At 46.3% G+C, this 21,897-nt stretch overlaps 1 protein-coding gene across 7 annotated transcripts in view; it reads left to right on the top strand.

Annotated features, from left to right (window-relative positions):
- Positions 1 to 16,861, top strand: part of EVA1C (eva-1 homolog C) — a 105,578-nt gene extending 88,717 nt beyond the window's left edge. For 6 of the 7 annotated variants that reach the window (XM_050786030.1, XM_050786037.1, XM_050786031.1 and 3 more), the window contains 3 exons: positions 3,148 to 3,228; positions 5,745 to 5,834; positions 16,288 to 16,861. In XM_050786030.1, the coding sequence (XP_050641987.1) occupies positions 3,148 to 3,228; positions 5,745 to 5,834; positions 16,288 to 16,664 (548 nt within the window). In that variant the 3' untranslated portion in view covers positions 16,665 to 16,861. The remainder of the gene's footprint in view (positions 1 to 3,147; positions 3,229 to 5,744; positions 5,835 to 16,287) is intronic. The other variant, XM_050786032.1, reaches the window with a different exon arrangement.
- Positions 16,862 to 21,897: the final 5,036 nt, after the last annotated feature.

Below are 21,897 nucleotides of genomic sequence, written 5' to 3'. Positions count from 1 at the left end.
CATCTCTACTAAAAATACAAAATTATCTGGGCATGGTGGCGCATGCCTGTAATCCCAGCTACTTGGGATGCTGTGGCAAGGAGAATCACTTGAACCTGGGAGGCGGAGTTGGCAGTGAGCTGAGATCTCACCACTGTACTCCAACTTGGGTGACAACGGTGAAACTCCGTCTCAAAAAAAAAGAGAGACACAGTCCTGTTTTCATGGGGTGAACGGTTGAGGGAGAAAGGCAAGCATTAACCGAATAGCCAGACACATCATCATGATTATTGTGACAAATGCTATTTTAGAAAAGGGCAGAAGACTGTAACAGCGGAGGGGGCCTAATTTAGCTTGGGGTGGTGGGTTAAGTCTTCCAAAGAGAACCATCCTGTAGGGTGAACACTAGGGGATGCGCGCTAGCTGCACACTAGGGGCCGAGACACTGAGGTTGCTGAGTGGGAGAGGAAAGGCATTGATGAGGAGGAAGATGGCCCTGGTTTAAACTGCTGAGAACAGTGTCCTGCACACCGTAGGAGCTCCATGAAGAGTAGTTCCTAGTGTTTTCACCAACGTATCTGAAGTGGAGCGGGACGGTGATCAATCACACCCCAGTCCCCAACCTCATTCTGAACCAGTTTGAAACAAGGAGATGCAAAAATCTGACAAGTGTGTTGACAACGGTGATTTTAAAGGTCCTAAAAGATTCTCCAGATATCGGAGCCATTTTCACCTAGTAGAGGAGCACATTCCCTGCAGTGGCCTGTGTCATACACAGCCAATTTAATCTTTTCGCCGCCTGGTTATTCTGCAAAGTGCATCCTAGAATGCCCTTCCTCTCTGAGCTCCTCTACGAAACTCTGATGCTTTCTCAAACTGTAAAGCCTCCGGCATTTGCCAAGAGCCAAGGTCCTCCTGAAGCCATAGTTTGAGAACAAACCAAGAAGCAGACACAAGAAAGAAGTGCCACTCCTGGTAGGGAGAGGTGACCCTTCCTAGGCTATTGCTGCATCCTTCTCAGGGCCCAGAAATGAATGCGAGTTAATTAAAGCAGAAAGCATTTTGCAGCTCAGCTCAGCTCTCCTGAGCTGCCATGGTCCCAGGATCAGTGGTGTGCCCCGAGGACAGCCAAGGGACATTTCTCGAGGCCATGGAAATCATGAGCCACCTCCAGCAACTCCACCGGGCCTCCCTGGAAAGTGTCGCTTGCTGCTGATGGGCACGAAGGCGCCAGGGCCTCCTGTACGTGGAAAACTCACAATCTAGGAATGTCCTGTGGTTGTTGATCCTGGGACATCCCCAGCAGAATTTAGTTAAGCCCTCCGAGAAAGGAAACGAGGTTTTCTTGCTGCTGATGTCTCACTTATTCTTTTTAAAAAAGCAGTACAGTTGAATTCGCAGTTTGTTTTGGCTTTCTTTCCATTTCCTGTTGCTACTTCTCCGAGATCTCAGCTGGGCTGAGGAACAAACAAAAATAAGCAATTTTCTGCAGCAGGAATATTCGGTTTCCACTCTCTTCTCCCAGCCTGCGGCAGTGTGCTTGGCCTGCAGAATTCTTGCTCTGCCGTCTGTTTCAGCGGGTGCTGTCATCTGCCGAATGCTTTGCATGGGGATTCTGATATCCCAGGGCTTATTCTTAGGGTCGGTTCAGCAGAGTTTTAAACCACCTTCAAAGGAGTCGGTCATGCTGCCATCTTCTCTGCATCTTTCTGTAGTCCTTTCTGATAATATTTAGCAAATCACTTTAGCACAGAGTCTTCGAATTCTTTCCAGATTTGTGATGGAAACACAAAGGCAAAGAGCTTGGGGTAGAAAGCAGAAGAGTAGGTGCTGGGAGAGTTTGATGGTGGATTTTGAGTTGGTCACAGTCATTTTGCTTTACTAAGTCCAGGAAAGCTCCTCTTCAGAGTTAACCACCCTTTTTTTTTTTTTTTTTTTTTTTTTTTTTTTTTTTTTTTTTTTTTTTTTTTTTTTTTTTTTGACAGAGTCTCGCTCTGTCACCCAGACTGGAATGCAGTGGCACAATCTCAGCTCACTGCAACCTCCGCCTCCTGGGTTCAAGTGAGCATGTCCGACTAATTTTTGTATTTTTTAGTAGAGACAGGATTTCACCATGTTGGCCAGGCTGGTCTTGAACTCCTGACTCAAGTGATCCACCTGCCTCAGCCTCCCAAAGTGCTAGGATTACAGGCATAAGCCACTGTGCCCGGCCCAGAGTTAACCACTCTATTGAGGTGTTGTTTATCTTCCTTAAAATTCTATTACACGTGAATACAATTCAATGATTTTTAGTAAATTGAGAGTTGTGCAACCATCACTACCCTCCAGTTTTAAAACATTTTCACAATCCCCCGAAGCTCCATTGTGCCCATTTGCCATCACTGCCCCATTCCCACCCCCCATCCCCCCGTCCCAGATAACCACACATCTACTTTCTGTCTCTAGATTTGCCTTTTCTGAATATTTCATACAAATGGAATTATGCAATGGATGGTTGTGTGTGTGTGTGCACGGCTGGCTTGTTTAACTGAATGTAATGTTTCAGAGGTTCATCCATGTTGTAGCATGTATCGTATCAGTACTTCACTTTTTTTTTTGGAGATGAAGTCTCACTCTGTCACCCAGGCTGGAATGCAGTGGTGTGATCTTCGCTCACTGCAACCTCTGCCTCCCGGGTTCCAGCAATTCTCCCTGCCTCAGCCTCCCAAGTAGCTGGGATTACAGGCGTGTGCCACCACGCCCAGCTAATTTTGTATTTTTAGTACAGACGGGGTTTCATCATGTTGGCCAGGCTGGTCTCGAACCCCTGACCTCAAGTAATCTGTCCACCTCGACCTCCCAAAGTGCTTGCCACCATGCCGGGTCTTCATTCCTTTTTATTATGGAGGTGTATTCTGCTGGATGGATATATCATATCTTGTTTTTATTTTCCATTTTTTTTTAATATTGCAAAATGGACCTGAAACCACCTTTCTGGGGCGTTTGATGATCACGTGGATACCGTTGGGCTGTGTGTATGTCTGTGTATCTAGCAGGAAGAGTGAGTGATTCTTGCTGTGATTTGGAAAGTGATTTTAAAATCTTATCTACATTGCATTTAAAAATATATTAAGAGTCCACATTTTAAAAATACAGCACGTATTTAAAATATTTCTTTTCGGCTTTTAGTTCCCAAGAACATACTCACAGCGATTGATCCAGCCATTGCTAATCTAAAACCTTCTTTGAAGCAGAAAGATGGTGAATATGGTAATTTTTATGGCTTACTACCAGCATTTCTCTTTAAGTAAAGGTAAACAGCCCCTGGGTGACCACAGCTGGGCACACCTTGGTTAGAATGGAAGGTGTCAGGAGGTGTGTTTCAGGTTCTGGTCCTGGTGATGATAGTGCCTTGGCCAATAGTCGCAAATGGTGAACACCATTTTATTTCGTTTTGACTTTTTAAAAATCAGAAGTAGGATAAACCTCCCCTTCATTCTCCTCTCACTTGCTAAAAGGAAAATCACTTTGAAAAGACATCTGCTCAGAAATAAATTTGGGCGTCCTGGGTTATACAATGAGCTTTTTGCAAAGCTGAGTCCATTGGAACCTGCGTAGGAGCCAGGGCCATCTGGGATCTGAGGACCTCTGTGCCTCTGTACACGCCACCTTTCTCCTTAGTTTCCTTAGTTTCCTTAGTTTCCTTAGTTTTCTTAGTTTCCTTCCTTCCTTCCTTCCTTCCTTCCTTCCTTCCTTCCTTCCTTCCTTCCTTCCTTCCTTCCTCCCTCCCTCCCTCCCTCCCTCCTTCCTTCCTTCGTTCCTTCCCTTCTTTTTCTTCAGAGTTTCACTCTTGTTGCCCAGGGCCAGCTAGGACCTGAGGGCCTCTGTACCTCTGTACATGCCACCTTCCTCCTTAGTTTCCTTCCTCCCTTCCTTCCTCCCTTCCTTCCTCCCTCCCTCCCTCTCTCTTTCCCTCTCTCCCTTTCTTCTTCCCTTCCCTTCCCTTCCCTTCCCCTCCCCCGCCCCTTCCCTTCCCCTCCTGCCTCAGCCTCCCAAGTAGCTGGGATTACAGGTGTCCACCACCATACCTGGCTAATTTTTGTGTTTTTAGTAGAGACAGGGTTTTACCATGTTAGTCAGGCTGGTCTCAAACTCCTGACCTCAGGTGTTCCCCTCGCCTTGGCCTCCCAAAGTGCTGGGATTACAGGTGTGAACCATTGCACCCGGCCCCTCCTTAGCTTTCACTTGGCTTTTGTAAACGGGGTGGAGGGGTGGGGGGTTGAGGGGGTTGAGCATTTGGATTTTCTTATCAAATCTAGAATGGAATCCAAACCCATGGGGTCCCTAATAGAAACTGCAGAGACCCAGCAGAGCATCTAAGATGTTAGGCTTTGGTGAGAGTTTTGTCTTGTGTTACCTTTATTATATGTATTAGGTCTTTCCACCCTAAGTATAAAAGTAAAGTATGCTTGATATGAAAAACACACCAAAGCACCCCAGTCCAAAAGCTCCGAGAGAACTATTGGTAATGCTCTTCTGTGTCCTCCTAGCTGGTCACCTTGACTTTCTGGCAGGCTCTGTGTTCCTTAGCTCCACTTCTCTTTCTTTTTTAAAAAGATTAACTCATTAATTAACTATTATTATTATTTTTGTAAAGACAGGGCTTTGCCATGTTGCCCTGGCTGGTCTCGAACTCTTGGGCTCAAGCGATCCACCCACTTCATCCTCCCAAGGCGCTGGGATGACAGGCGTAAGCTACCGCACCCAGCCTCCACTTATTTTTCTGACAGGGTTCCCACCCGATCCATAAACCGCCTGGTCCTCCTGCAGTGGGGGCCTGAAAGCCAGTGCTGTGCCATCTCTTCTCAAAGCCATCTGTCCTGTCTGACACGGCTAGGAGTCCCCCAAGCCACCAGGCTACCCCATCACAGGCTTGCTAAGCTCCATCCAGCAGTGTAACCAGGATCTAAAAGCAGATTTGCCCCACATTTTGCTGTTGTTTCCAAAAAAGAGTAGCCCATTACAACCGCCCTCAGTAATGGAGGCTTGTTTTATCTTTGGCCACACAGCGGACAGCAACTCCATGCTTACAGTGAGATATTATTGGCCAGGTGTGGTGGCTCATGCCTGTTATCCCAGCACTTTGGGAGGCCGAGGTGGGCAGATCACCTGAGGTCAGGAGTTTGAGAGCAACCTGGCCAACATGGTGAAGCCCCATCTCTAATAAAAATACAAAAATTTGCTGGGTGTGGTGGCACGTGCCTGTAATCCCAGCTACTCAGGCGGCTGAGGCAGGAGAATCACTTGAACCTAGGAGGTAGAGGTTGCAGTGAGATGAGATAGTGCCATTGCACTCCAGCCTGGGCAAAAAGAGTGAAACTCCATCTCAAAAATAAATAAATAAATAAATAAATAAATAAATAAATAAAATAAAGTGAGATGTTATTAAGCCTCTGAGGGGTGTGATGAATGTCACTGTCTTTAGGATGGGAAAGTCCATTTGTTCCCTTCCACAGTGGAGTGGAAAACCAGCACCTGAAGTTGCAACCAACACTTAAAACAATTTCTAATCCTTTTTGTACTTTAATATTTTCGGGGACTGCTTACTATTTAATACATGCTCTTCCTGGGTTAATCTTCCATAATTTAGCCAGAGGCCTATTTATTTGATTTCCATGACTTTTAATTATTTCGGCAGTCCCTGGGGTAGGAGTAGCAGGGGTCTCTTAGAATAGGTGAACTATGAACAGCTGTGATTAATTGGTTTTGCATTTTTCACAAAACAGGTATAAACTTCGACCCAAGCGAATCAAAGGTTCTGAGGAAAGATGGAATTCTTGTTAGCAACTCTCTGGCAGCCTTTGCTTACATTAGAGGTAGGTCAATGAATCAAAGCTTCCTAGAATGCTGATGGATTTACTAAAGTCTTGTTAATAAATGTGCCGTTCAATTATAACACTCAGATAACTAAAGGACGATGACTTCAAGTTTGACATGCCAACCACCGCTTCTAAGATTCAGAAACAGAGAGGCCTGAGTTCAGGCACAGTCACAACCAGGTAGCCAGCAAGAGAACCACAGAAACAGGCAAAGTCATACTATTTAGGAGTTGAGCTCCACAGATGTTTTTTGCCTTTGAAAAGTAGAAACCCAAGGAATGCATTTCCCAGCTCTAAAATTTGGGAAGGAACTAGGATTATTGAATTCCAACCCTGGCTGGAAGAAAAATGAGCCAGAAGGTCACTTAGTAAACAAGACAGATCATGCCCCATGAAGACAGAGCCACTTTCTGGGTCATGAGTGTTACTCCTAATGGTTGCCAAGGATTCCCTTGTTAATCCTCTCCATGAGGATCAGTCAGACTCAGCCCTCATGAATTAACAGAGCCAAAAGGCTTATACCAAGGCCTACCACACTGTGGGGACGTCTTCACTGAGGGGAAGGTGTGTACAATTTTTCCTCACCACCTTCTCTGCTTATCTTAAGATAGAACGTATTTTGGAATGTCATCTGCAAGTTTCAGCAATGCCTGCCTACGTTCAGAGAGACAAAAACCAGAGACCTTCAGTAAAATACATGTTAATGTAACACATAACAGTATTCTATTCGAGGCCTGCAAAGATGGGGCTATTTGGGGTAAGCCTGTCTCAGAGGAAAATAGAGCCTTAGGGAATGTATTTGTCTGTTCTCATGCTACTAATACAGACATACCTGAGGTTGGGTAATTTATAAAGGAAAAAGGTGTAATGGACTCACAATTCCACATGGCTAGGGAGGCCCCACAATCTTGGTGGAAGGCGAATGAGGAGCAAAGTCACGTCTTACATGGCGGCAGGCAAGAGAGCTTGTGCAGGGGAATTCCCCTTTATAAAACCATCAGATCTCATGAGACTTATTCACTATCACGAGAACAGCAGGGGAAAGAGCTACCCCCAGGATTCAATTACCTCCCACCATGTCCCTCCCATGACATGTGGGGATTATGGGAGCTACAATTCAAGATGAGATTTGGGTGGGGACACAGCCAAACCATATCAGGGAATGATCTCAATACATGAGATGCAGAGTTCAGTCTTGGGGTCCCCTGCTGTTCTATTGTCCTCCTGCATCAGGATTCCTGCTGTGCGTGTGTTGAGTGGTTGTTGGTTTCTTCTGCAGGTCCTCTCTTTTCTAGCCACCTTCTCATTTTCATGTCTTGCTGTTCCTGATCATTGTCAATGTTAAGAACTGTAAGGATTTTTATTGTCAGAAATATCCCCATATTTACAAAGTCCCCGGGGAGCTTCTTGGAGAAAAGCCATCATGAAAATCCTCTAGTCAGAGAATAATGATTGAAGGGGAACAAGACTGACGTTGTGCTCAGTGAGCTGCGGCCGTGCTGTGTGCTTTACCCCAACTACCTTGTCGGTTCCTCTCAACAACTGCCTTAGCCAGCCCAGCTGCCATAACAAAGTACCCAAGACTGGATGGCCTAAATAACAGATATTGATTTTCTCACCATTCTGGAGGCCAGTTCATGATCAAAATATCCACCAATCACTTTCTGGTGAGGGCTCTCTTCCTGGCTTGTGGACAGCAGCCTTCTTGCTATGTCCTCACATGGCAGAGAGTAGGAGAGATGGAGACAGAGACATCTCTTCTTTTTATAAAACCACCAATCCTATCAGATTAGGACTCCACCCTTATGACCTCCTTTAACCTTAATTAACTCCTAATGAGTGAATTGGGGGGAACACAGTTCAGTCCATAGCAACCACACTGAAAGATGGGACTCTGGTCCTCTGTTCTGCACTTGAAGCCGGTGGTCAGAGGAATTGAGCCATTTGCCTGAGGACGCTATGGACAGCGGCAGGGCCAGGATTCAGGCTGAGCTAATACAAGACTTGCACTCCAGCTACTCTGAATTTTGAGGGATACAGTCACCTTCCCACTCTGATCCTGAGTTGTCTAAATTAGCTTGCCTCCATCCCTTTCTATCCGTTTATGTGATTGTCATTCCCAGAAACCACAGGATAGCGTTATTTTTTTAGTGACTATCTCTCCTGCTAGAGGCTCAGCTCCACAGGGGCAGGTGCTTTGTCATCTTACTTTGTGTCGTGTCCCTGCATCTAGGATGTGGTGCTGGTACAGAACAGGTGCACAGTCAGAACAGTCGAATGATGACTGCTGATCTGGGCTTATGAGCCTTTTCCTGTGCCTTATTGTCATCCAATGTATGCTATTTATAAGATGTCAAATTTTTAAAAATGTAAGGATTTGATGAGCTGTTATTTGGTTTTATTGAGGGATGTTTTGGGACATGGATCTCAGCAAGCCATGACCATGCCTCCATATAATGTCCAAGAGAAAGAGTCTCTAAATGCACTGGGTTGGATGTTAGCTAAATGAAATCACCACAAGAAGCTCGTGACTCAAATCATGGAGGCTCACAAGGTCCTAGTGGAACGGGCACCTCTGGACTTGCCTGTGGGTTTTCTTGATGTGTCTGTGTCACTGTCTGGATGGCCACTCTAGAGGTGGGAAACATGCAGCACATGCTCGGGGGTCTGCAGGCCAGTGTGCCACTGAAGTGCGTGTGGACATCAGGCTGGGCCATTTCGACCTAAACAGGCAGTGGCCACCAACCAGTGTCACATGGCACAGAGCTCCATCCTCACTGCTGCTGGAGAGAGGTGCCCAGACAACTCTCAGTCACATCCCTGGCCCCACTGGGGGGATGTGACCCACGGGCTGAGCTGAGGTCTCTAGGCACCCCCAAAGCAGGAGCAGCGGGGAGCCAAGAGTGTAAGCAGGGCAGTTTCCAGCCCAAACCACCCAAATAGGTGGCAAATGGAGTGAATCCAAAAGTACATTTCCCAGGTCAGGCTGCAAGTGGCTTTGACACAGTAGTGTAGTCCAGTGTTCATGGGGACAAGGAGATGAGAAACCAAAATCAAGAGGTTTGTCCCCTGATATTGAAGCACAGAGGTTGGTGGAAGGGACAGGAGGATGTCTAAGAGTCCCTTGTGAACAGTGTCTCCTGGGGCCGTTTGAATGATCTGTAAGATGGTTTTCTCAACATTGAAAAAGCTTTGTAGGAATGTTTGAATTTACTGTCATTTCAATAATGCAGACTTACTCCCTGAATTCATTCTAGAATCAAGATCATGAGTCTGAGGAAGCTCATAGAAAAAGATGGGAAATTAGAGAAATGGAAAGAGGAATGATGTGTATGTGTGCATGTGTGCATGTGCATGTGTGTGCATAGGTGCCTGTGTGTGTGTGCACGCATGGGTGTGCATGTGTGTCCACGTGTGTGTGCATGTGTGTGTGCATGTGTATGTCTGTATCTGTGTGCATGTGTGTGCATGTGCACGTGTGTGTTTGTGTGTGCATATGTGTGCATATGTGTATCTGCATGTGCATATGTGTTTGCATGTGTGTGCATGTGTATCTGTGTGTGTGCATGTGTATCTGTGTATGCATGTGTGTCTGTCTGCATGTGCATGCGTGTGTGCATGCGTGTGTGTGCATGCATGTGTGTTTGCTGTATCTGTATGTGTGTGTATCTGTATGTGTGTGGGCACATGTGTGTATCTGTATGTGTGCCTGCATGTGTGTGGGTGTGTGTGTGCATGCAGGTGTGTGCATGCATATTTGTGTGTATCTGTGTGTGTAAGTGTGCATTGGAAGTTCTTAGCGAGGCAGTTTACTAACTGGCTCAGCGTGAGCCATTGTCCCCTGGCAGATTGTGCCCAAGGGGACTTATTTATTTAGACAGTCTTGCATGAGAATATGGCCTCTCCCATTCCACCCAATTACTGTTTCATTGACATCTGGCTTTGGGTGTTTACATCCTATGTGCCTGCAGGCATGCCTTTTGTGGCCTAATATTTCCATTGCTGTCCCTACCCCCTTGGGACAGTGATAGATGTGTTGTCAGCCTCTGGCAGGCCCTGCTGTGGGCTTTGGGGGCACAGGAGTGCAGAAGGTGGGCAGAAGGGACAGGCTTGCAGCCTGGGATGTCCTGTGTTGGGAGGCATCATTGTTTCATAAGGAGGAACTCTAGGGCCTCAGACAAGCTCATACTGAAAGAGAAACACAACACCACACTCCAGAGTCAGAGCTATGTGATTCCCCAACCAGGGAGGACCACTGGAAATCAGTACCACCTTGTCACGGAGATGTGGATTCGGATGTGTTCCCACGGTCTCCAACATCTGATTTTATGACAGAAGGTTTCTGTCACACCCCTAAGTGCTGTCAGACCAGCACCTGGTACACTTTGTGCTTTCTTCTGGACAGCCCTCAGGCCCTGACTGCTGCCTTGATCCTTCAACGGCAATAGGGCCCCGACAGGGGGAACCCTAGCCATGGCCTCTGGGTGTCTTATCTGGACATGAACAAGCTGGAGCGTGTGTTGGCCCCAAGTCAGGATCTAACGGTGGAAAGGAGCCTTAAAGGCCATAGGTCCTCCTTCGGAGGCTCCCAAGGGCGTACAGCAGCTGATCAAATTAAAGTCATTCACTCCAGCCAGGGATGAACCAAGGCTAAATTTAGAACAATGCCAGCAATAACACAGTGTGAAGATTCTGTTCAATCACAAGGAGAACTTTGTTTTTCCAGAATACAGAATAGGGAAAGGAGCCACAAAAGTATAAAGTAGTCCAAGCGATTCTAGAGAACAGTTGACATGCCCTTAGTGTAAAGCCTGGGGCCATAGAGAGAGCCCTGGCCTGAACCTGGGGTCCCAGCCAAGTTTGCACAAGTGACTTGGCTACAACAAGATGGGTTGGACCAGCTCATCAGTAAGATTCCAGCTGACCAATGTCTGGAGAGTTTGTGACTTCAAACTAGTTGATTCAGATGACTAGGAAGCCTCATTCCCATGGACTTGCCAAGCATTGCCCATGTTGTCCACCTTTGGTGGCTGGATCTCAGCAGAGTAGATGTGGACGTGCCCTAAAGAGTGCTCACTTAGCAGGAGGCATGCCTGGGCCAAGAGGCAGCTGGAGTCTTATGAGAGAGAAGTTATCCTGGCAGGAGAACCCAGACGCCTACCTCCCGGGAGAAGAGGAGACGGGGAAAAAGGGAAGTGATTTTATGGAGCCCCATCCCCAGAGCGCCAAGCCAAGTGCTTAAATCCAGGATTCCCTCCTTTTATGCACTCAGCAAATATTTTCATAATGCCCACTCTGTGCCAGAGATGGCACTGGGGATTTGGCAAAGAATGAGACGGTTCCAGCCCCTGCCCTCAGGGAGCTTGCATTCTAGGTGGGGAGAAAGGATGGCGCCCACTCATTGAGTGAGTGACGATTGTAAGTTGGGCTGTGAAGAAGACATTCAAGATACTCAAGACTAAAAGACAGGGCACCTGGCTAGGATAAGGCAGGGGGAGGTATCTTGTAGTGCTGGATGAAGAGGGAAGAAAGAACTTTCCAGGCTAACAGAAGAGCACATGCAGAAACACCAGGGTGCGCAGGCATCTGATGTGACACGAGTGAGGAATGGGAGGCCGGAGTGGGGAGCAGAGAGGAAACGGAAGGTCTCGGGAGTTGAACTTGGGGAGTTTGACAAGGGCCAGGTCATAGCCGGCTTCCTAGGCTGTGGTCAGGACTTGACTTTTATTAGGTTGGTGCAAAAGTAATTGTGATGTCTGCCATTCCTTTTTTTTTTTTTTTAACAGAGTCTCTCTCGGTCACCCAGGCTGGAGTTCAGTGGTGTGATCTTGGCCTACTGCAACCTCCACCTCCCAGGTTCAAGCCATTCTCCTGCCTCAGCCTCCCAAGTAGGCGGGACTACAGGCGCACACCACCACCTCCCCCAGCTAATTTTAATTTTTGTATTTTTAGCAGAGATGGAGTTTCACCATGTTGGCCAGGCTGGTCTCAAACTCCTGACCTCAAGTGATCCGCCCACCTCGGCCTCCCAAAGTGCTGGAATTACAGGCATGAGCCACCACGCCCAGCCAATTTCCGCCATTACCTTTAATGGTGGAAACAGCAATTACTTTTGCACCAACCTAATAGCTTAGGAGAGGGAAGAGGCCATCTATAAGTTTTAAGTCAGGCAGTGATGTGACCCAACGTGTGTTTCTTAAAGATTACAGAGTCCATGCAGGAAAGATGGTTTATATATGGTCGGTGGTTGTTTCTGCACTACAACAGCAGAGTTGTTATATTTGCAACAGAGACCATATGCCCCATAAAACCTGCAATAGTTCCTATCTGGCCATTCACTAGAAAAGGGGGGCAAGAGAGGAGGATGGGGACCAAGTGCCTGCAGGGAAGATGGAGCAGAACAGTGTTTCATCCCTGTTTTTCAGATAATGTCACAAGGTCGAAAGACATCTTAATGAAAGTGAAAGTACAAGGCACTTACCAGGAGATAGTCACACCAGATGCCATGGCTCACACCTGTAATCCCAGCACTTGGGGAGGCCAAGGCAGGAGGATCACTTTCAGCCAGGAGTTTAAGACCAGCCTGGGCAACAAAGTCAGATCTCACCTTTACAAAAAAATATAATAAAAAGTTAGCTTGGCATGGTAGTACATCTGTACTTACAGATGGCCTCTTCCCTCGCCTAAGCTTCTAAGGAGGCTGAGGTGAGAGGATTGTTTGAGTCCAGGAATTCAAGGCTGCAGCAGGCTATGATTGTGCCACTGCACTCCAGCCTGGGTGACAAAGGGAGACTCTCTTTCTCTCTCTCTCTCTCTCTCTCTCTCTCTCTTTCTCTCTCTCTCTCTCTCTCTCTCTCTCTATATATATATATATATATATATATATTCACAATGTATTTGCTGTCAAAGGATTATCACCAAGAGTCTATAGAAAATATACACATCCTTGGGCTGGGCACGGTGGCTCACGCCTATAATCCCAGCACTTTGGGAAGCTGAGCAGATCACCTGAGGTCAGGAGTTCAAGACCAGCCTGGCCAACATAGCAAACCCTGTCTCTACTAAAAATACAAAAATTAGCTGGTGTGGTGGCACACACCTGCAATCCCAGCCACTTGGGAAGCTGAGGCAGGAGAATCACTTGAACCTGGGGCGGGGGCCGGAGGTTGCAGTGATCCAAGATCATGCCACTCACACTCTAGCCTGGGCGACAGAGCAAAACTCCATCTCAAAAATAAAAGAAAGAAAGAAAAAAGAAAATATACACATCTTCTATATGTAAGAGGAAAAGCACAGGCAACTCAGAAAAAAATGGGTATGTGACATGAGCCAGCATTTGGAGAAGAGGAAATAAATAAGCATGTGAAGATAGGTACAGATCTGGGGACCATCATAAGTTACAATTCTATACCCACGTGATTGGAAAAAAATGTAAAAGTCTATGTGAGCCAAGTGCTGGAGAAGATGAGGACTGATAGGATTTCTTACACACTGCAGCCACTTTGAACACCATGTTGGCAGTAGTTCTGAAAATTGAAACTCACATGCCCTAAGCCCATCAGTTACGTCCTAGGGTAGTACCCAAGAGAAACGCTTACAGGTGTTGACCAGGGACATTTACAAGAATGCTCATGATCATCCACAAAAGCAGAAACCTGGCAACAGCAAGAGAGCAGGTGAATAAACAGTTCCTAACCCACCAGCAGGAGAGTGGATGAATAAACTACATTATAGTCAAGACAATGAAATATTAGACAGCGATATGATATTAAGTTAAAAACACACCAAGTTTCCAACACTACCTATAATATTATACCCTTTAAATAAAATTTTAGGAATACATAGAGAGGGAAAATAAAACTATATAAAAAAGGAAACAGGGGAGTAAGGAGCATGGAATTCAGGTGGTAGTCACCTTAAGGGGGAGGCTGGGGGATGGGGAAGCACAGGTTAGAAACAGGTGTGGTCAAGGCCTCATTGCTATACAGGTGCTTATTCATAGCACTGGTGCTAATTACAGTATTAAAAAGTAATTCATTATATAGACATAAAGTAGGGCTATGTATTGACCAATGAAGAGAATGTCTCATGTTCTAAGGATTATGGGTAATTTAATTCAGTCCACACGGCATCCTCAAAATATGAAAAAAGAGGTACAGTAGCAAGTCCATAGTTACCCGCTGTGGCAACCTGCTCCCTTCTTGGAACCTGATATGTCCCCATTGGACTTCCTTCACTTGCTGCTCAAGTCACTGGTGGAATCAACTGCTGGAATTGATTGCTCTGCTGTGGCAGAGCCAGTTCTTGCATCCTACTCTGTCTGCCCTGGGTACCCGGCCCCTCCCACACCACCACCACTGGGAGAGGAGGGGAGGGGGCCATGGATGACCACTGTACCTCAGAGGCTTGAGCTGGATGGAATTGTTTCTGTCCAGATCTGTCCCTGGCCCGACCATGGGTGGCTGGAAAAGACTATAAATGGATGGGATTCCGTTTCCTCACACTCAGCACTCCTTGAGGTCGACAGCATCACTGCCAGTGGGGCTCAAAGTTTATGTTTTCCAAGACAGAGAAGTTGAGTTGTGGCCCACCTTGAAAGCCCTAACAGCACCACAGAAGGAGAGGGTTTGGAGAGGACAGTGGCTCAAAGATTTCGGGGGAGAGGAGGGCTGCAGGACGGGGAGGAAAGGAGGGGAATTCAAAGGGGAGGAAGATGAAAATGAAGTCAGGAGAGATGAGGCTTCGATCTGCATGTTACTTACAATATACAGGCTTCTATCTGTATATTCCTTACAATAATATAGTATTATGATACTATATTATTAATATTTATAAATGATATACATATTTATATTATTTTATTTTAATTTTTTTCTTTCTTTTTCTTTTTTTTTCTTTTTTTGAGGCAGGGTCTCACACTATGACCTGGGCTGGAGTACAGTGATGCAATCTTGACCTCCCAGGCTCAAGCGATCCTCCCACCTCAGCTTCCCTAGTAACTGGGACTACAAGCACACATCACCATGCTGAGCTATATTTTGGTATTTTTTTAAATAGACATGGGGTTTCACCATGTTACCCAAGCTGGTCTTGAACACTTGAGCTCAAGCGATCCACCCACCTTGGCCTCCCAAAGTGTTGGGATTACCGATGTGAGCCACGACACCCAGCATGTTTTTGTATTTTATATTACAGTTGGCCTTCTGTATCCACGGGTTCCACACCTGTGGGTTCAACCAACCTCAGATTGAAAATATCTTTTTAAGGCCGGGCGCGGTGGCTCAAGCCTGTAATCCCAGCACTTTGGGAGGCCGAGATGGGCGGATCACGAGGTCAGGAGATCGAGACCATCCTGGCTAACACGGTGAAACCCCGTCTCTACTAAGAAATACAAAAAATAGCCGGGCGAGGAGGCAGCGCCTGTAGTCCCAGCTACTCGGGAGGCTGAGGCCGGAGAATGGCGTGAACCCAGGAGGCGGAGCTTGCAGTGAGCTGAGATCCGGCCACTGCACTCCAGCCTGGGCTACAGAGCGAGACTCCGTCTCAAAAAAAAAAAAAAAAAAAAGAAAATATCTTTTTAAAATAGATACCAAAAATGTACAGACTTTTTTTCCTGTCATTATTCCCAAAACAACACATGATAACAACTACTTACCTAGCATTTCCATGGCATTAGCTATTACAAGTAATCCAGAAGTGATTTAAAGAATAGGGGAGAATGTGCTTAGGTTTTATGCAAATTCTGTGCCATTTCATATAAGTGACTCTAGCGTCTGTGAATTTTGGTAGCCTGGGAGTGTGGGGGTGGGGTCCTGGGACCAGTCCCCCACAGATACCAACGGATGACTGTATATTTATATTTACTTTTTAATCTGAAAAAGAATAGAATTAAGTTTTGCTAACATCTATTATATTATTACTTAGGTTCACAGATATACTTCATACATAAATTAATTCTTCATGAGCTACTTCTACTATTACTACTAATAGCAACACTTTATTCAGCATTTACTATGTGTCAGTAAATATTCTAAGAGCTTTATAGGAATTAACTCATTTCACTGTAACGACTCTGTGATCGAAGATACTATAGGCCCCATTTTACAGATGAGGAAACTAAGGCACAGAAAGGTTATGAAACTTGCCCAAAATCACACAGCTAGTGAGTGGCAGACCTGAGTTTGAACTCAGAGGAGTCTGGCTCCTGAGCCCCCCTGCTGTGTGTTTTTCTCCTACACATACATATATTGACTCCATAGACTCAAAAGCTTTTTTTTAAAAAAATGTCAGTGGGGGTATATGATGATTTTTGTGTAGACAGTCTCAAAGATGCTGGACTGGCATTCTTCATTAGCCCCCTGCTTGGGCAGACATCTGTTTCTGTGGGACTTGGCATTGGTGGAGTCTGCCAGCTCCTCCCAGCTCCTGACATGTTCTCTTCTTCCTGCAGCCCACCCGGAGAGAGCTGCCCTGCTGTTCGTGTCCAGTGTCGGCATCGGCCTGGCCCTCACATTGTGCGCCCTGGTCATCAGAGAGTCCTGTGCCAAGGACTTCCGCAAGTTGCAGCTGGGGAGGGAGCAGCTGGTGCCAGGAAGTGACAAGGCCGAGGAGGACAGCGAGGATGAAGAAGAGGAGGAGGACTCCTCCGAGTCTGATTTCCCAGGGGAACTGTCGGGGTTCTGTAGGACTTCATATCCTGTCTACAGTTCCATAGAAGCTGCAGAGCTCGCAGAAAGGATTGAACGCAGGGAGCAAATCATTCAGGAAATATGGATGAACAGTGGTTTGGACACCTCACTCCCGAGAAACATGGGCCAGTTCTACTGAAAACCACATGCATCTTAATGCGGTCGCACTTTCTGAAGAAGGAAGGATCCCAAATGCCCCTCCGGTTCTGGTTCACCCGTACCTTCTATGAAGGAGAATTTGTCATGTCATCCAACACTCGTGAGGCCAGGAAGCTATTAAAGGGATGTTTCAAGCTGTTTCCAGCACATTCCAAAATAAATGAGGAGGGAAGAGTCTTTGTTTTCTGTATTTATTTGAATTTGTGTCTATACATTAATAAGTCTATTCATAATTAGAATTTACATTTTTTGAGCGCTTATAATGCCAGGCACTATTCTAGCTGCTTTTCATGTTCTGAGTCATTCAGTCCTCACAATGTCATGAGATGGTACTATTACCCCCATTTTACAGATGAGCAAACAAAAGATTCCTATATGTACACATAAAATAGCTATACAGATACTCAGCAAACATGAAGCTCATGAATGATGTTAACCACTGACTTGTTTAGACCAAGGGTTAGCAAATTTTTTCTTAAAAGGCATGATGATAGGCCAGGCACAGTACACCTGTAATCCCAGCACTTTGGGAGGCCAAGGCAGGTGGATCACTTGAGGTCAGGAGTTCGAGACCCGCCTGGCCAACATTGTGAAACCCTGTCTCTACCAAAAAAATTAAAAATTAGCAGGGTGTGATGTCACATGCCTGTAATCAAAGATACTTGGGAGACTGAGGCAGGAGAATCATCTGAACCCAGGAGGCAGAGGTTGCAGTGAGCTGAGATCATGCCACTGCACACCAGCCTGGATGACAGAGTGAGAGACTCTGTCAAAAAAAAAAAAAAAGCAAGATGATAAATATTTTAGGCATTGTGGGTGAAATCCTCTCTGCCACAATTACTCAGCTCTCCATTGCAGCTCAAAAGCAGCCACAGATAATACATAATGAATGAACTTGGCTGTATTCCAATAAAACATTCTTTTTGGACACTGAAATTTAAATTTCATTTTATTTTCACATGTTCCACATTCTTCTTCTTCTTTTTTTTTTTTTTTTTTTTTTTTGTCAAACCAACCATTAAAAAATATAAAAGCCTGAGGCCAGGAGTTCAAGACTAGCCTGGGCAACATAGTAAGATTCTATCTCTATTGAATTAAAAAATTTTTCAATAAAAGTAAATAAATAAAAATGTAAAAAGCCATTCTTAACTCAAAGGCTGTACAAAAACAGACAGCAGGATGGATCTGGCCTGCAACCTGTTTTTGTAAGTAAAGTATGGTTTGCAAAGCGTAAAATATTTACTTTCTTGCCTTCTATAGAAAAAAGGTTGCTGACTCCTGGTTTAGAGTTTAAAACAGCATCAAGCCATCAAGCAGGGTACCTAATAGTGCTGTGGGCCAGGATCAAGTGGAGCTGGCTCCCAAATCTCTCCAAAAACCCCACTGGGGGACGGCTGTGTGGAGGAGCAGAAGAAAGAGTTCAGAAAACAGACCCCAGTGGGAGAACTAATGATTGGTTCCTGCAGACGGCTCCCCCTGGTAGACAGGAGGCTTATAGCTGTGGCATCAAATAAGAAAACTTTTTTTTTTTCTTTTTTGTCCTAGTAATCCCCGGGGCTTAGAATATAAAAATGATTGCAATTTTCATATGCCTACTACCAAAGAGCTCTCTCTGCGTTATCTTACTTCATCATCACTAACCCTGTAAACATACGTAGATGAGGAAGCTGAAGGCTGCCAGGGTAAGTATCGTCCGGCCCACGTCACACAGCTGGGAAGTGCTGAGACTGACTCATCCTGAGTGCTCAGGAAACATATCTGTTCCCGCAGGAACTCCTACAGTGACAGATATAGAGAAGGCATGTCTCTCTCAGTTCTGCAGACCATCAGGGTGAAGGGCCTATCTGCAGGATGCAGAGGAGGGTGGGTGTGGAGTGAGGAGGCTCAGCTGCCCAGAATGGGGAGAGGGTCTGTGGCATTCGTTTTTAGTAAGTTGAAACCCACATAATGTAAAACTAACTCTCTCAATGGCATTTAGTCCATTCGCAATGTTGTGCAAATTCCACCTCTATCTAGTTCCAAAATGTTTCGTCACCCCAAAAGAAAACTCTCTACCTGTTAAGCAGTCACTCCCCATTCCTCCCTCCCTCCAGCCCCTGGAAAACACCAAGCTGCTTTCTGTCACTATATGGATTAGCCTGTTCTGGATAGTTCATGTAGATGGGGTCACACAATATGTAGTCTCTTGTGACTGCCTCATTTCACTTAACATAACGTCCTCAAGGTCCATCCATGTTGTAGCAAGCGTAGCATGTGTTCATTCCTTTTCATGGCTGAATAATATTCCATTGTATGGCTAGCCCACGGTTTGTTTATCCCCCCCATCAGCTGGTGACATTTGGCTGTTTCCTTTGGCCACTGTGAATAGCGCTGCTGTGAACATTTCATGTGCGGTGCTTTTCACCAGCACAAAGCAGCAACTACAGACAGAGCTGGTGGGAAATCCTGTGTGTCCACTCAGTGGAAGGAAGGGGAAAATCAAGATGGGTCAGAATGACACTCCCTCTTCCACCCTCTGCACCTGTCAATTTCAAAGCAAGCTTCCCTTACACAGACCCCCTGCAGGTGGGAGAGCAGGGATTGGCCAAGAGAGGTGTCACACAGATGGGCTGGGGGTGGTTTGGGTGGAGACTGAAATTCCTCCGGACTTCCAGGCACCAGAATTTCTCCCATGGGGAGAAGTTGAAGGGGTTGGGAATGATGTGTTTTAACCCTTTTCCTTTTCCTGTTTAGAAAAAAAAGTGCGACTCACTGTCAGCACTCATTTAATTTTACATAAACACACTTTGAGGCTGAAGCAAATCTGACTGATTTTCAATGTGAACATAAAATATAAAAAATGTTCTTGGAGTTATTTCTAAACAGAACTGACATCAGAATCATCTATTTCAGAAAAACCGAATCCATCAAATGAATCTTCAGCCAACAACTGTTGGAGAATGAAGTTAACATCAGGCATGGGAATGCTACATTTTCTAGGATTTGACATTTTCAGCAATCGAGAATTACTATACTCCGTAAATGGAGATATCACTACTAAAAGCAGAATGCTATAAACAAAATAATGTGTTTTGTTTCAAAAGTCAATATACAAGAGCAATGCAAAAATCATAATAAAATAGAGATCTCCTAGAAAATTATCTCTGAGTAAATGCTACAGCCTCAGGTGCCACTTGTGAGTATTCTCAGGGCAAATGGGAGAAGGGTTAAACCTGTCATTGGAGAGAAATCTATTTATTTATTTATTTATTTATTTGAGAGAGTCTTGCTCTGTTGCCCAGGCTGGAGTGCAGTGGCGTGATCTCAGCTCATTGCAACCTCCATCTCCCAGGTTCAAGCGATTCTCCCTGCCTCAGCCTCCCGAGTAGCTGGGATTAGAGGTGTGCACTACCACGCCTGGCTAATTTTTGTATTTTTAGTAGAGATGGGGTTTCACCATGTTAGCCACGCTGGTCTCGAACTCCTGACCTCTGGTGATCCTCCCGCCTCAGCCTCCCAAAGTGCTGGGATTACAGGCATGAGCCACTGTGCCTGGCCTGGAGAGAAATCTATTCGGATCATATCAGAGAATGAAGTGAATTCCATTGTCCAACTGTTTCATAACGATTTTGTTCTAATCACAGAGACTCTCTGTCCTTTCATGTCCCTGAGTTCAGCAAGGAGCATTTTGATAATGTCCCAGCTCCCAGAGCAGCTGTCTCTCTCTATTTCCAGTTTGAAGGCAGCATCTTCCTTGTCTCTGTGAATGCAAATGCTGTCCAGCTGATGGCTGATGATTGTCTTCTTGGGGCTGCAGACGTTCACTTTACCAATTGAAGAAAGAGCTGTGCCCATATTGGCCTCAGTCACATGCTTTTCTTGAATTCCACAACGGGTTTTCCCCTATCTGAATTTCCCCCCTCAACCCCCAGCATGCGTGCTTACACACACACACACACACACACACACACACACACACACACACACACACACACCCCCTCCCAGGATCCCTACAGAGGCAACTGGTCAACAGGCTTGCCAACTCAAGTGTCAGTCTTTGGCCTGTGCAGATACAGTGAGATATTTCTTTGCATTTTCAGAGCCCCAAAGAAGAATGCCATGTTCTTGTTGTGGAAGGAGGCTGAAGGGTCCTGCTGAGATTGTGTTTGGCTTGGCACAAAGTCCAGGGGGAAAATGACCAGAGCGGATTTGGATGAGGGACTGCTGATGGACCGTGGTGACTGGGAGGAAGCTCCCGGGTGGAAGTCCTCCCAGGGACCACGGGCTCATGTGGGCTGCCACTTCTTGCTTTTGTGCTTTCTGCGCAGCAGAGCCCCCACAGTTTCCAAGCTGTGGGGTCCCAGGAGTCCTGTGAAAAGAAGACAGTTCCCTCTGGGAGGTTTGTACGTGCCTACCTCAGCTACTTGCTGCTAATGCTGACTTTCCATCCATGAGCTGCCTGCTGTGAAATTCTACTCTTCTGGATACACACAGGTCTGTCTGAGGGGCTGCTGGGACCTGTAGCAGCATGACATTTGCTACTGCTTCAGGGAGAAGCCCAGGGACCAAGCGGGCTCTGGGGAGCCTGGAAGCAGTCCCACTGTTGACCCCACAAACGGACCTGTGTGTGATGTTGGTGCCCTGTTCCCAGGCACCCAGCCCGCAGCTGCCGAGAGGAGTGGTTGTGAATGGCCCTCACCTGTCCTCTTCTGCAGAGAATTACTCCTCCCCCCTTTCTTACAGGTGTTTCCCCGGAGAACACTCCTTCAATAAATCTCTCGTGCACAAATCTCCATCTCAGGAAACTGACTTCCAGCATCCAATGTGAGAGTTCTGTGGACCGCGGCGTGTGTCAGGCCCTGCTGAGCCACAATGCTGGGCAGCGTCACGTGCAACCTCAGCGAGTGGGAGCCACGCCCAAAGGAACATCAGAGACCCTCCCCACTAGCTCGTGCTGTCGGGAAAGTCAGCCACTTACACACCTGGCATCTGGGGAGTCTTGGAAAGAAGCGCCCACAAGATCCCCCTTCCAGTCTCCCCCCAGCCTTCTCCATGAGTCCCTGGAAACCAGTTCCTGCTCCAGGAACCAAAGCCCAGTGCCAGGCAGTCAGGGGAACCAAGCCGGCCTCTCTTCCATCTCCCTGGGTCTCGGCACCGCTCCACGCATCCCCCACAAGTCCAGCGGGACCTCCTGAGAAGCACCACTGCCCTGAAGCTTCCACCCCACTTCCTGC

This window comes from Macaca thibetana, chromosome 3, assembly GCF_024542745.1.
Source record: "Macaca thibetana thibetana isolate TM-01 chromosome 3, ASM2454274v1, whole genome shotgun sequence".
NCBI lineage: Eukaryota > Metazoa > Chordata > Mammalia > Primates > Cercopithecidae > Macaca > Macaca thibetana.
The sequence above is the reverse complement of the archived record's forward strand: the minus strand, read 5'-3'. Positions and strand labels throughout refer to the sequence as shown.